The sequence below is a fragment of the Lynx rufus genome, unplaced genomic scaffold, assembly GCF_022079265.1.
Source record: "Lynx rufus isolate CCGP_SWC_20201006 ecotype Redwood Valley unplaced genomic scaffold, mLynRuf1.p SCAF_22, whole genome shotgun sequence".
In the NCBI taxonomy this organism is placed as follows: Eukaryota; Metazoa; Chordata; class Mammalia; order Carnivora; family Felidae; genus Lynx; species Lynx rufus.
Genome location: NW_025814837.1, coordinates 17,444,720 through 17,459,792, shown reverse-complemented (window position 1 = coordinate 17,459,792; position 15,073 = coordinate 17,444,720). Strand labels below are relative to the sequence as shown.

The window sequence follows — 15,073 nt, the reverse complement described above, 5'->3', positions numbered from 1 at the left end:
CTTTCAAGTAATCTTTACAGCCAGTAATGGTGTCGGCATAGGAGTTGTTCTTGTATGAAATACTAGATGTAACTTTGAAGTTTAGTTGTTGAAGAAAAATCATTCTATTCGAAGAGGACGAAGTCAAAGATGACAGCCCCTCAGGTGTTAGCCTGCTATTCTGACAAATAATCCCCAAGTCTCAGGGGCATAACAAAATAAAGGTTAATTTTTTGTTCATGTCACAGTCCAGTGTGGGCAGCATGTGGAATCGACTCCACGCAGTCATTCAGGGAAGCACACTCTTTTTATCTAGAGGTACAGGCATCCTGTAGGACCTCAGAGTCCACCTCTAGATCCCCTACACCTGGTCAGCAGATGAGGAAAGAGAGCGCATAGAGAAGACCCATCTGCTCCTGACCACACTGGTGACCTCCATTGGCAGGAATTGGCGGTGTAGCCCCCCCCTCCCCCCCGCCATGTGCGGGAGGCTGGGTAATGTAATCCAGCCACAGTGGAGGAGACGAGTATTGTGAGCACTAGTGATGTCTACTGCATTGGGTAGACATCTGTTACTCTCAGTGTCAGGATGGTACCCCTGCGTCCTGGGCAGAGAGGGAGCCAGCAGAATAAATATCTTGAACTCACTCTTCTCCCACCCTCTGATCTCCTGCTGGTGCCTCCCACTGGCCAAACCCAACAGGAAGCCAGTGGGCAAGAGATCCTTGTTGTAGCCCATAAAGTTCAGCCCCAGAGCAGAAGGCAGAAAGAAAAAGGTGGTCCTGGAGAGTGGACCTGGAAGGGTGAATGGAAGATGTACAGTGTATCTTATAGAGTTTGGCTTCTTGTGTAGGTAATATCAGAGAGCTGGAAGAGGAAGGCAGAGAGATAAGTAGGTTTTGCTACAGTTTTGATCATTTTCTAGAAAGAGAGGTCATCTTGGGTGTAGGTGGCTTGCCTGCTGCATTTGTGCCCCCTTAGCTCTCTCTGAGCCGCTGTAGGTGGGGGCTACACTGGATCCCAGGATGAAGGGGAGAGCTGGGATTTTGGGTAGACTGTAGCCAGGCTGGGTTTCCAGTCCCCAGATATTTTGGAACCTTGATACAAATGCACCTCACCATCTTTTCCCTTTAATTGTCTTTTTGGAGGTTGCAAGATCCGTTACTCATAGGTACGTATATTTTTTACTTAGGTGAACATAGTCGTCTCTGTGAAGGAAGTTTTTATGGGGCTCATCTCACATATAATCTGGACACCCCTCATGCCAATCTAGTTTGCCTCTTGAAGTGGAGGAACAGAATAGACCAGAACATCACACTCTCTCATGTGTGCTGCTGCGGTGAAGTCTGACTGAGGGCTTCTCTCCCTTGCTGCTTGCTGCCCTTAACACATGGGTAGAGAGAAACTTCTATGACGATCAGCATGAGAGCTCTTAGTGTTAACCTGTCCTAGAAAGCCCTTTAATACTGAATTTATCCATATTAACAACAGGGATTGTTAATATCTTCAGACTTAGTAAGGCTTAGTAAGATACTTCAACAGGTGTTAGTGTGGAAATCAGAACAGAACCCTTCCATGGAGTGAATAGAGCGCTGTCAGGTGACTGATGGCCACAGCAGCAACACAAAGATACAAAAGTCCTCTCGTCCTTGTGAATTCAGAGACTTCCTCGCTGACAGCGAGGTCTTCTCACTGGCAGCACGGCCTCATGAGAAAGATTACTCTACACCCCACAGATTCCTCGCTGGGGCCTGTGCGGCTTCTGCTGAGTCTGAGAAGGAGAGGAGCTGGTAGATTGTGCCACCTGTCGTTGCTAGCAGGGAGGTCTCCAGCATACCGGAGGCGTGCCTGGCCGCTGACGTGGTCTCCCAGATCTGTGGCCTGGTCTAGGGGCTGATCCCCAGGGGAGTCTGAAGCTTGCTCTGTCTGGCCCTTTGGAGCTTGAACGCTGCCTTCATTCTTACTAACCCTGAGCTAGCCAGGCATTCACAGCTGCTGGTGGCCCGGCCAGCCTCGACACTGTATCTACTCCATTGCTGTCAATATTCTTTCCTTTCCCCAAGCCGGCATGTAGTAGGTGCAACATTTTTGATATTATAAATTTATTTTTGGTAAATAGATGTGTTGGATTTATGAAACCCAGACTGACATAAAAAAGTGACCTGGGAATCACTTAATCCTTTTCCAGAAAGCTATAATAGGGCGTGCTTACTTTCCAAGGCAGTTTCTCTCCATGCATTTAAAGCCTTGGACTTTTAAAAGTGCACAAATTCAGCAATATGCTAGGACATTTGATTGAGGAGTGTGTTTACTTTGTAAGAAAAGTTACATCCAAATGCTGCTCCCTTTCGAGTTAAGGTAGGCTCAAGAATACAGGATGAAAGGGAGGAAGGTCAATACAGGGGTGAGTTACAGATGAGGAAAGTTTGTTGCTGCTTAGTAAAACGGTCGCTGCTGTCTTCTGTTATATAGTATTATTACAGCATAAAGGACATCAGCATTGGTGGGCGGTGTGTTTGCAATGGCCATGCAGAAGAGTGCAATGCAAACAATCCTGAAAAACTGTAAGTACATTGTACACATTTTTTTTAGCCTTGTTGTGAATGTCTCATTGTTTCAGTAGATGTTTGCGTCTCATTAAATATTTCTGAGTCCTTGCCCTCCATAGGAATGTTTCACTGTCAACAAATAAATGGTGTGTGTATTTCTCCCCTCCTCTGGCCCTGTACTTGCTTCCACGTGCCCCAACCAGCCCGTGGCAGACATGGCTAATCGATCACAGTGCTCTTTGGATGATCTGGGATGCGGGCCCCCATACCCAGGTGGTGCCCCAGGCATCCGTGAATAATTGATTAGAGTTAGCAAGAGAAATTAAACTTGTTTGTCATCCCTGGTCTAATGAGATCAGGGGATGTACGTTTTTAAATCCTTGTTTTTTTTCTTTTCTTTTCATTGTGGTAGAACACACAGAATATAACATTTACTGTCTTAACTGTGCAGACAATCTCCAGAACTCACTTTATCTTGCAAAACCGAAGCTCTATACCTATTAAACAACAGCTCCGGGTTCCTTCCTCCCCTAGCCCCTGGCAACCCCCATTCCCTTTTCTGTGTTTATGAACTTGATGACTCTAGGTACTTCATATACGTGGAATCACACATTATTTGTCTTTTTGCAACTGGTTTCTTTCACTTAGTGTAATGTCCTCAAGGTTCATTCATGTTGTAACATGTGTCCGAATTTCTTTCCTTTTAAAGGATGAATAATATTTCATTGTGTATATACCATATTTAGCTTGTCCATTCATCTGTTGATGGACATTTAGGTGACTTCCACCTTTTGGTTACAGTGAAGGATGCTGCTATGAACATGGGTGCACCCATTTTGTTTTTAATTGAGACCTATCTTACATACAATAAGATGCATGGATATTAACTATTAAGTGTTCAGCAACTGGATACACTCATGTTATCAATACAAGAGGGATGCTTTTGTGGCTGGAAATGATTGGATGCTAGATATAGTAATAATTTTCTCTCAATGTTTTGTTTAGAATCCACAATTCCCCATGAGCAGCATTTACCAGAGACGTTTTAGTTTTAATCAGATTGAGGTTTGTACAACATTAGGCTTCATGTTCAGGGACAGGTGCCAGCTACCATCTTGGGTGGCATGGAGCCCTGTTCCTGACCAGCAGCAATCCCTAATGTTGTCAGCCCTCCTTCGGGGATGACACAACAACGTGAATCCATCAACTCACCAGCCTTTAACTGGCAAGCACTTGTTTATTAATGATTAATCCATTGCCACATGTAGCCTCTGGGAGGGTATGGCCCTGAGACACTAGAAGTCAGAGAAGTCCCGAGTTGGAGAGAGAGGGGAGAAAAGAGGTCGGTCTAATGTCCTGGGGCCTCAGACAAAATGGCCTCCCTCCATGTGGGAGGGGAGTTGAAGTCATCGAAGAAAGTCTGAGCTTCCTGCCTGGAAGTGCTGCCAAGCGTGTTGACCTTGGCAGACATGGAGGGGTTCCATACTGGGTGGCGCAGAGTAAGAAATCAAGGTGAGTAGAGAAACTGTCTCCCCTTGCCTCACGTTACACCAGCACAACAGCCTAGCCTCCCCCTGCCTGCTGGTTTGCTTCTGCCCGACAGGTTATCCATGTAAATCCTGAGGAAATCCACATCCATGGGTAGGAAAAAATATTACAACCTATTTAAGGGGATGTAATGATGTAATGGAGGGAGCAAAGGTCTGGACAACCAGCAAAGTTAGTTGCTAATCAAATAGAACCCATGAAAAGACAGAAGAAGGCTTGAATTAAGCGTGTATACCATGCTGACCTTGGCATATGGAAATGCGGGTGGATCACCAATTTAATTCTGAGCTTCCTAGCAGCCAACTCAAAAGGGGAAACCTGCCTAATTTCTTACTTCACTACGATGATAACCTAAAAAGTGATCAGTTGTTTAGGAGAAGAATGTTGACACTAGAATCAGATAAGACGTTTCTCTGGGAGGGGGGTGGGGTGATCATCATGAAGAGAATTCTCTGGTCAACATTTTCAATAACATCCTTCTATCAGATGCAAGGATGAGTTTTCTATATCAGCCATCAGCCTAGGCTGAGAAAGAATCAGAAGAAGCAATTTTTTGTGGGTACCAATACGATTCAGACTAGTACCCATTCTTTTTTTCTCCTTCTGAGAGAGGAGAAAAAAATGTTTATCTTCCAATGAGAGTATTTGGAATATACGTTCTTCAAGCAATCTTCCCTTAAATTCTTTCAGTTCAGCTTAAGCAAATACTTTGGCAGTGAGGTGAAATTGTCTACTAAAAGGCCAATTGGATTCCAGCACTGATGCAAGTGCAGTCAGTGAAATCTGTGTCCATTTGCTTTCACAGGCAGCCGGGCTGGGAGAGGGATGATAACCTTCCTTTCCGAGTGTAACTGAATATATGCTATCCCCTCCCTTCCCTCAGAAGAGTTGAGAGAATGAATCCCCACAGGCCCAGTGAGGACTGTTTTGAATCCTCTTTTCAAGCACAGATGACTGAGAACACAGAGCCTGGAGTTCTACTCGAAAGCCATGGCAACGTTTTCATTTTAACTTGGAAACATTTTAAGGCTCATGTTTGATCCTTTGAATGTAGATTTTTAGATTGTTACCCCTCTGCCTTGCTGAGTAATCTCAGTTTTTTGGCCCTGCAGGGAGGTGTTTGTTGGAGCTGGGGCACCTCTTGGAGCAGGGTTTTCTGAGATCTTATTAGAAACTGGCTCTTGGATTTGGTGAATCTCCGTGCATGACCCCAGGTTGACAGCAAGAAACCTGAGCAGACCTTTCTCGCAGGGCTGCTCCGGATCTTTGTGAAGAAGTGACACTCAACACATTCCAGTACACTCAGCACTTGCTTGCTCCTGCATTCATTGCCTGATACCTAAGGTGGTACAGAAGAAAGAGCCTGGAACGTGGGAGTCAGACGAACTTAGGTTTGAAGTCTGGCTCTCCATTTACCATCACTTGACCTTTGCAAGTGTTTCGGTATCTCCATATCTCAGTGTCACCATCTATAAGATAGAGATGATAAGCAGGGTGAGAGGGGGATTTGAAGTGATACATGCAACGTCCGTTGTCCTCCTAATTATCCTGTGAATGGTACCTTGGGTAACCACGATGACGGTCGGGTGTTCACACAGGAGCAAATGATCCTAATCAGAACGTTTGAATAACTGAGATGTGCTTCACCGCATGCCCAGGTTTCGGTGTGAATGCCAGCACCACACCTGTGGGAAGACGTGTGATCGCTGTTGTGCTGGGTACAATCAGAGGCGCTGGCGGCCCGCCACGTGGGAGCAGAGCAATGAGTGCGAAGGTGAGCGCCGGGGGAGGGGCACCAGGAAGCAAGGCCCCGCCCACGCTTTCCCCCCATTTCTCCGTGAGGACTGGGGCTAAGTATCCTCCTCCACCCCATCCCCCCACTCCCTGAGCTTATGAAGAGGGTGGGGTCATGTCAGGCTTAGGGACTCAGGCCTGTGGTAATGCCTCCCAGACTGGAGGTAAAAGTGCCCCATTCCAAATTCAGATAGGAACGTGAGAACAAAAATAAAGCAGTAATAATTGCTAATATGCATTAAGCATTCACTTAATGCCGGCCTCTCCTTTTAGCAGTCTAAAATATGATGTAGCCACTATTAAATTATAAACCCTTACCATTTCTTAGGATGCAATACTAGATAGGAATCCTAACTACTCTGAGACAGGGGTTAGGAGAAGGTGGTGAGACTGGTGTCCATACTGAGAGCAGGAAGCAGGGAGCGGTGTCTATACTGCAGCAGGATTGAGGCAGGTGCAGGGTGAAGGGGACCAGAGAAGGAAGGAAAAAAGATGAAAATGGCTGCTTTTAATTATGATGTAATATAAAGTCAAAGACAACAACAACAACCATAAAACACCTGTTTTAACAAGCCCAAAGACATCCAACTAAAAATTCCCTCTTAAACCCATTTTAGGAAGCCATGTATTTATATCAGTGGCTGAAAACATTTTTGTAAGTTTTATTTATTGGCTTTGGAGACTGTGGCCTATTTTTTTTTCCTGTATATTTTTAGCATTTAAAGATGGATTTGATGGTTTTGAATGATCAAAAGGTATTTGGATCCAGGTTTGTTGAAGTAGGGGGGAAAGAAAGCATCTGTACCTTATATTTTTTTGGCTAAATATTTAACTGTTAGGAGAGAAGAGTGGTGTGATCTCTGCGGCTAGCAAACGCTCAAAAGGATTTTTATGGAGGAGTTCCAAGAGCGCTTGGAGAGGTTCTAACATTGTTGCAAAGTGTTGATGCTGCCCAAGCTGGGCATCAGGTGCATCTCTGTCCAGGGCCAGGGTGTTACTGGGTTGGCCCTTCTCATTTAGAGTCTTAGCTAACAGGTTCCCTCCCAGTGCCTTCCCCATTCCTCACCCCTGGATAATGGGATCAGAAAGAGGGAACGATAATGATCAGGAATTGTTTCTCCCTGTGCTTTTGAGTACTGGTGTAGGATATTTTGACAGAATGAATGTTATCACGTGAACTCCAACGTGAGCAGTCTGGTTGGTTTTCTAGATGAGAGGAATCCTTCAGTGAATGAATGGCATGCTTAACTCCAGCACATAGGAAAATTTAAAAATTTCCCGTCGTTAATTTTTAAGCTGTGTAAACTTGCCAAAGTGATTACCAATGACAAAAAACCGCATTTAGAAATCAGACCTCTTAAGATCCATTCATTAGATGCTTTCTAAATTCCATTTGAATTAGTGTATTTCAAAACAAACATAATTCATGAGAAATAACTAATGTAGTAAATATGAATGCCCTGAATTTTTTTAAATCATGGCACCACTGAAGAAATGAAAATAAGAAGGTACTCAGCCTGCTACAAACAGGGTAACTTGAAATTCTAACTCAATTTTCTTCCATAATAGATTTATCTGGGAACTTGATTAAAATATACAAATTGCTAGAAAGACCTGGAAAATTTGATCTATGTGGGATGTAATGAATATATAGTCTTTCTAGAAGAGAATAAGAATTTTACTCATGTTAGATCTTTTTCATCTTGGCAAACTCTAAATTGGTTTTAAATTCTATTTTCTAATTTTAGAAGTATTATACATTACTTGTAGATAACTTGGACTATTATTTTAAAAAGTAGAATCGCCAATAATTTTGCTACCCAAAGAGAGCCACTCTTATTTTTTTTAAATTTCTAATGTTTATTCATTTTTGAGAGAGAGACAGAGACAGAGACAGAGCGTGAGCAGGGGAGGGGCAGAGAGGGAGGGAGACACAGAATCCAAAACAGGCTCCAGGCTCTGAGCTGTCAGCACAGAGCCCCACGCGGGGTTTGAACTCATGAACCGCGAGATCATGACCTGAGCTGAACTCTGACGTTTAACTAACTGTGCCACCCAGGCACCCCCAAAGAGAACCACTCTAATACTTTGTTATATATTTTAGTGTTTTGTTCATACAGACTTTAGTCTTATTATTAAATTAGATTATTTACATAATTATTTCTACAATTTTATATCCTGCTCTTTTTCACTTGATGCTTGTAGATATTTCCCCATATTATTAAAAACTCTTTGACATCCTTTTGGATGGCACATATATTGTCATTCTGTGGATTCAAGTGCATCCAACAACTGTTTGTTGAGTATTCACTATGTGCCAGGGACTATGCTCTGTTGCAAACAAAACCTGAGCTGTCTCTGCCTTCATAGAACTGACGGCCAAGCAAATATGCTGTTGTTTGCTTACCATTTCCTTACAATTAGACATTAAGATTATTTCCAGTTTATTGCTGCTATAAACAGTGCCGAGATGACAGACTTAGAGTGTTGGCTGAGAGAGTAGTTTTTGGAGTCAAATACAGGTCAGGATTCTGCCACTTACTGGCGACACCCTTTAACTTTTCTAAGCCTCAGCTTCCCCATTTGGGCTCGGGGGATAATAGTACCTACCTTTGAGAGTTGTTGTGTAAATTAAGTGAGATATCACACATAAAACACTTTTCACAGTGTACCGAGAGCTCAATTGTTCTTGTTAGTAGGAGTAATAGCGGTAGAAGTAACATTCTCATTGTGCCTGACGCTTAATTGGCATTTTGGTTTATCTCCATTTGTTGTAATTATACATTTTATTTTATTTTTTTTTTAAGAGAAGCCACTCCCACTCAATATCAGATGAAAGAAACTGTTCATTGCATATTGTTACAGATTAGTCTTTGTATAAAAATCCCTAAAGTTTCCCACCGAGAGTCTCGTGTTCCAGAATAGACTTACTTGTGGCTTAATGAGTGGTAATCCTATCTAGGGGAATTTACTAAGTGTCTCACAGTAATGGTGGAATATTAACTGAGAATGGCTTTTTCAGCATGCAACTGCCATGGTCATGCCATCGATTGTTACTATGATCCTGATGTCGAGAGGCAGCGGGGAAGCTTGAATATCCAAGGCATCTATGCAGGTGGAGGGGTCTGCATTAATTGTCAGGTGAGTCACCATTTAGGTCAACGTGGATATGTCACCATAGGAAAGGAGCATTCGTTAGTATTTTCCATAGACATTACTTTTGTCTACAAAAGTCCTTGTTAGCTGGATGTCATTCAAGGATTGTAGGGAAAATGGACTGAGACATGTTTGCCCAGATTCTCCTGATTAGGTTTTTCATTTAGATCTTTGCCTGAATGGAGAGGAGAATCCCCGACTGTCATCATGGATGCTCTTCATCTTGTGGTAGAAAGAGTCTGAGATGGGAGGGCAAAGAGGTGTCAGCTTCGGCGCTGATCCTAAGTCTTGTTTTCAGACAGTTTCTGAATCTAGACTCAGTGAGGAAGTACATCGTGATCAGTTAATGGAGTCTGCCGTTGACACTTAATAAGAAACACTGATATTTCATCCCTTCTGCAGGACAGTTGGGTTCACTAGATATTAGCCAAGAGGAATGTGTGGTACAGGAAGGTACAATGTTTGTGAATTTGGTCCATATTGTCACTCTGTCCTGTGTGCTTTTCGAGTGATGTTTTGTTAATGTTACTGTTAAAGGGGTGCTGTTTTCATGAGATGCCCATTTTTATGGATCCGGGGCCCCAAGTCCTTAGAAAGACCCACCATCATCTTCCTCCCACTCCACACATGTTATACCATTTGTTATTGCTGTTAATTAATATAAGTAAAATAGAAGCCATAAGTTTCTTACAAATCAGGTTTCATACATCCCAGGATCTTTTTAAGACTATGTTCTATAAGACCCTCAGGTGATAGTTTTGCTCATTAAAGTCGCAGAAGCATTGCACTGGGATGTGTAGGTAGAATCCTTTCTCCAGATGAAGGATTAATGTGTCTTTAAAATGTGTCCTTCAATGTCCTTTAAAATACTTTGTTCTTCTTCTTTCATCTTTTAGAGATATTCTGTTTTATATTTTGCTGTTCCAGAAAACATCAGTGTGGTCCTTTTTTTCATAGTGGTTCTGTGAAAGCATTTTTCTTTTGCATATGAAATTATTGAAATTTGTTTACATTCATTGCAATTTTTTCCAACTTAAACCTGAAATGCCTTGTTTAAGTTACATACTTAGCATAATTGACTTAAATTTTTTATTGTGATAAAACGTATATAACATAAAATCTACCATTTTAAGACCTCAATCTCCCTAAATTGATCTACAGCTTGAATGCAGGTTTTTTTTTTTTTTTTTGGTAGAAAGTGACAAGCAGATTCTAGGTTTTCTTTAAATGTTTATTTATTTATTTTTGAGAGAGAGCAAGCAAGAGAGAGTGGGGGAGGGGCAGAGGGAGATTGAGAGAAAGAGAGAGAATCCCAAGCAAACCGTGAGATCATGAGCTGAGCTGAAATGAAAAGTCTGATGCTTAACTGACTGAGCCATCCAGGCACCCCAGACAAACAGATTCTAAAGTTTATATGGTTACATAAATGACCTAGAATATATAAAGCCGTTGTGAAGAAGGAGAATAATGTTAGAGGAGTTGCATTATCTTACTTAATGACTAAAGGTAAAGTTACAATAATCACAACAGTGTGATATCAACATAAGAATAGGTTAGTAGAGGGGCGCCTGGGTGGCGCAGTCGGTTAAGCGTCCGACTTCAGCCAGGTCACGATCTCGCGGTCCGTGAGTTCGAGCCCCGCGTCAGGCTCTGGGCTGATGGCTCAGAGCCTGGAGCCTGTTTCTGATTCTGTGTCTCCCTCTCTCTCTGCCCCTCCCCTGTTCATGCTCTCTCTCTGTCCCAAAAATAAATAAACGTTGAAAAAAAAATTAAAAAAAAAAAACGAATAGGTTAGTAGATCAGTGTAACAGAATAGGGGGTATAGAAACAGAACCACTCTAACATGGACACTTGGTTTTGTTCATGCTCTCTCTCTGTCCCAAAAATAAATAAACTTTGAAAAAAAAATTAAAAAAAAAAAACGAATAGGTTAGTAGATCAGTGTAACAGAATAGGGGGTATAGAAACAGAACCACTCTAACATGGACACTTGGTTTTTGATGAAAATACCAAAGCAATCCAGTGTGGGGATGGGGGGTCGGGGAGAAATTCCTTTCTACAAATGGTTCTGGAATAACTGAATATTTATATGGGAAAAAATAAACCTTGATCACTACCTCAAATCATACATAAAAGCTAAATCAATACGGATCTAACTAAAGTAAAGTGGAAACTGCAGTGGTTTAGAGAAAAATAGAGAGGACTATCTTTGTGATTCAGAACACGAGCAGAGTTTTTTTAGGTCACAGAAAGCAATGACCATGAAAAATTGACAAATTAGACTTCATCAAAAATTTAAAACTTCGCTCACAAAACACACTATTTAGAAAACAAATAGGCTAGCCACAGATGGGGGAAAATATTCACAAAACCTAAAAATGACAAATGGTGGGTATTCAGGATATATAAAGAACACCCACAGCTCAATAATAAAAAGACAACTCAATAAAATATTTTTGGATTTGGATAGCCACTTCACAAAAGTAGACATGCAAATGGCCGATATGTGTACAATAAAGGGCTTAATATCATTTGTCATCTGAGAAATGCAAATTAAAATGACAATGACTGACCATCAGTTTTGGTGAGGGTGTGGAGTAGTCATACCTCTCACTCATTGTTGACGTGAGTAAAAAATGGTACAACCACTATGGGAAAATGCCTGGCAGTTTTTAAAAATAAAACTAAACACAGACCTGCGCCATGACTCACATTCCAGTCGTAGGCATTTGTCCATGAGAAATGGAAACGTGTTTACGAGCAGTTTTTGTATGGCAGGTGTATGCACAATAGCCTCACCCTGGAAATAGCCTAGGTGTCTATTAACAGTAAGATGGATGAACAGACTGCCATATTTATACACTGGAATACCAGTGACCAATAGTGAGCAACAAAGTATTGATTCATGCAACAAAATGCAAGAACTTTAACACTTAACACAAGTGAAAGAAGACTTACAAAAAAGAATACATAAAGTTCCAGGGTCATTTAAATGAAATTCTGGAACAGGGAAAACTAATCAGGAGTGGGAAAAATCAGAACCATGGTTGACTCTGGGGAGGTGGTGATGGGACAGTTGAGTGGAAAGGGGTGTGAGGAACTTTTTGAGGTGATGGTGTGTCCTATATCTAGATAGGGACTTGGGTTTCACAGATGTATTCATTCATCATAACTCAGTGAATGTACAGTTAAGAGTTTTGCACTTGTATGTAAATTTTACACCAAAAGAAAAAAAACTAAATAAACGTTGAACTGCAGTTAATTATATGCATGTTAAAGATGTAGGGGACAGTAACTGATATCTGCAATTTATTTTGAAATGCATAAAAAATCGGATTAGTGGATAGAGAAGTGAGTATATGGATAATTATGTGATACAAGTGGAGTAAAATGTTAATGATAAACTCTACATAGAGCATGTACAGATATTCACTGTAAAATTTGAAATTTTTATAATAAAATGTTAGGGGGAAAGAGCAATGAAAGAAGCAAGGAACACAACATTTGGGGCGTTGACTCCTTGATTTCTTTCCTTTGATGAAATGCTGATGTTCTTATTAAGATTGAAGATTACCCATGTTGTTTGAGAGGATGCTTGAAGATACTTTATCTCCATTAGCTAAATCAGAGTCTTCAGCTTCTTTGTGGAGACATGACTTGTGATGTAAGTCTCCAGCTTGCGCCCTAGCTGTTGTCCTTGATGGGTTGGTTGCGCTGTTTCCAAACTGCTTGTCTCCTCCACATACATGCACCACACAAAGCTAAGATATGGGATCAAGAAATAGAGCACATATGGCTACATTTCGTCCTGCAACAAGTTCCACAATATGATAGAAAAGATCGCAAACGGGGCGCCTGGGTGGCGCAGTCGGTTAAGCGTCCGACTTCAGCCAGGTCACGATCTCGCGGTCTGTGAGTTCGAGCCCCGCGTCAGGCTCTGGGCTGATGGCTCAGAGCCTGGAGCCTGTTTCCGATTCTGTGTCTCCTTCTCTCTCTGCCCCTCCCCCGTTCATGCTCTGTCTCTCTCTGTCCCAAAAATAAATAAACGTTAAAAAAAAAATTAATTAATTAAAAAAAAAATAAAAAAAAAAAAAAAAAAAGAAAAGATCGCAAACGAGCAACATATCCTCTCCTTCCGGAATCCACAATAGCATGAAAAATAAGAAAAAGTGTCATTAACAGACCAGGGATTTCAGAAAGTGATTCCAGAAAGATAGAAAGTGGAAATATATCCATGCAGGAGAACATAGCTATGATGGATGGAATGATTTGGAGGTACTCCAAGGAACAACAAATAAAAGAATTAACTGTGGGGCTGTGTCCAAACCTATAAAACCTTATTCGGAGTTTATAAAAGACGACTATATGGAGAGACATGATGTGTTTCCAGACTCAATATATAAATATACCATTTATTCAAAACCAACCTGTAAATTCAGTGCAATAGCCATCGGAATTTCTAGAAGATTTTGGGGGTGCCTGAATGATTCATTCGGTTAAGTGTCTGACTCTTGGTTTCTGCTCAGGTCATGATCTCATGGTTCATGAGTTCGAGACCCACATTGGGCTCTGCGCTAACAGTACTGAGCCTTCTTGGGATTCTCTCTGTGCCCGTCCCCTTCTCATTCTCTCTCTCTCTCTCTTTCTCTCTCTTCCTCTCTCTCAAAATACATAAATAAAGTAAAAAAAAAAAAAGAATTCCTAGGAGATTTTTTAATGAAGATTGACAGACTGATTCTAAAGTTCTTATCAATAAAAGAGTACAGGAGGATAGACACTTAGTTTAGAAGAGATGAATAATTATGGGGGAAATTTGTCTTAGAAGATAGCAAAACATTCTCTGATAGAGAATCTAGAAGCACAGTCATGTAGATGTTTAGATTTGGTTTATAGTAATATTGGCATTTTTAATTGAAAGGAAACAGGGGTGTTACATAAATGATGTTGGGACAGTTTGCTCTTCATTTGGCAAAAAAAATGTAACCTGGCCTATGTCACGTACAGAGGGACATAGGGAGTCTTGACAAGGAAGGGGAGTGGGGGGGTTGCTGCCATAGCAGGGTCAGTTGGCTTGGTGAGCTGCAAGGCGATGCTTCAAGATAAAGTTGGAATTTCCTGGTAGAATACACATACCCTACAGCAAGGTGTGCCTGTCAGAAACCAAGCTGTCTTAGCTCAGGCTGCTATAATAAATGTACCACAGAACAGGTACATACTCTTTAAACAGTAAAGAGTTATTTCTGGAGACTGGGAAGTCCAAGATCAAGGTGCTGGAAGATCCAATATCTGGTGAGAGCCTACTTTCCGGTTTGCAAGTGGCTGCCTTCTCGTTGTGTCCTCACGTAGTGGAGAGAGATCATCTCTCTTATAAGGGCACTATTCCCATCATCAGGGCTCCACCCTCACAATCTAATTACTTCTCGAAGGCTTCATCTTCAAATACCATCATACTGGAGATGAGGCTTCAGCATATGCATTTTGGAAGGGACACCAGCATTCAGTCCATGGCACTAGCTAACCTGGCTGTCTCCCATTCGGTGTAGTTCCGGTAATGACAGAATGAGAACTGTCTGCCATGAGCTCTGAGCTGGGCCTGGGGACGTTCAGATGACCAATCAGCCAGCATGTAGGACAGCCAGATTATTGTCCTGCAGGGCAAGCATTTGCAGAGATGGCCATATTCTCATATGTTATTGATTTTATTTTTACTTCTGGGGTTTACTATTTTAAGGATTGGTTTGGGGTGTGTGAAGTTTAAATTAGGGTGGCCAGTTCCCTAGGATGTGGCATTGGGGTAAAGACCTGGAAGAAGCCGGAGAATGAGGCAGGCATCTGTTTGGGGGAGGGTATTCCAGGCAGAGGGGATGGCAGGGCAGCGGCCCTGAGAGGGAGCGGGACACCCATGTGGCTGGAGGGGAGCAAGCCGGAACAGACAGGTCAGAGAAGTAACAGAGGCCAGATCATGTTGGCCTTTGGCAGGAAAATCCCTTCAGAGACTTCCCAGAAGCGTGGCCAGTGAGTAGACTAAGTGTCTCCATGTGCTTGAG

At 42.0% G+C, this 15,073-nt stretch overlaps 1 protein-coding gene across 1 annotated transcript in view; it reads left to right on the top strand.

Annotated features, from left to right (window-relative positions):
* Positions 1-15,073, top strand: part of LAMA3 (laminin subunit alpha 3) — a 274,852-nt gene that overhangs the window by 76,312 nt on the left and 183,467 nt on the right. Inside the window, exons 6-8 of the mRNA XM_047087081.1 lie at positions 2,452-2,543; positions 5,735-5,850; positions 8,893-9,011. Coding sequence (XP_046943037.1) covers positions 2,452-2,543; positions 5,735-5,850; positions 8,893-9,011 — 327 coding nt within the window. The remainder of the gene's footprint in view (positions 1-2,451; positions 2,544-5,734; positions 5,851-8,892; positions 9,012-15,073) is intronic.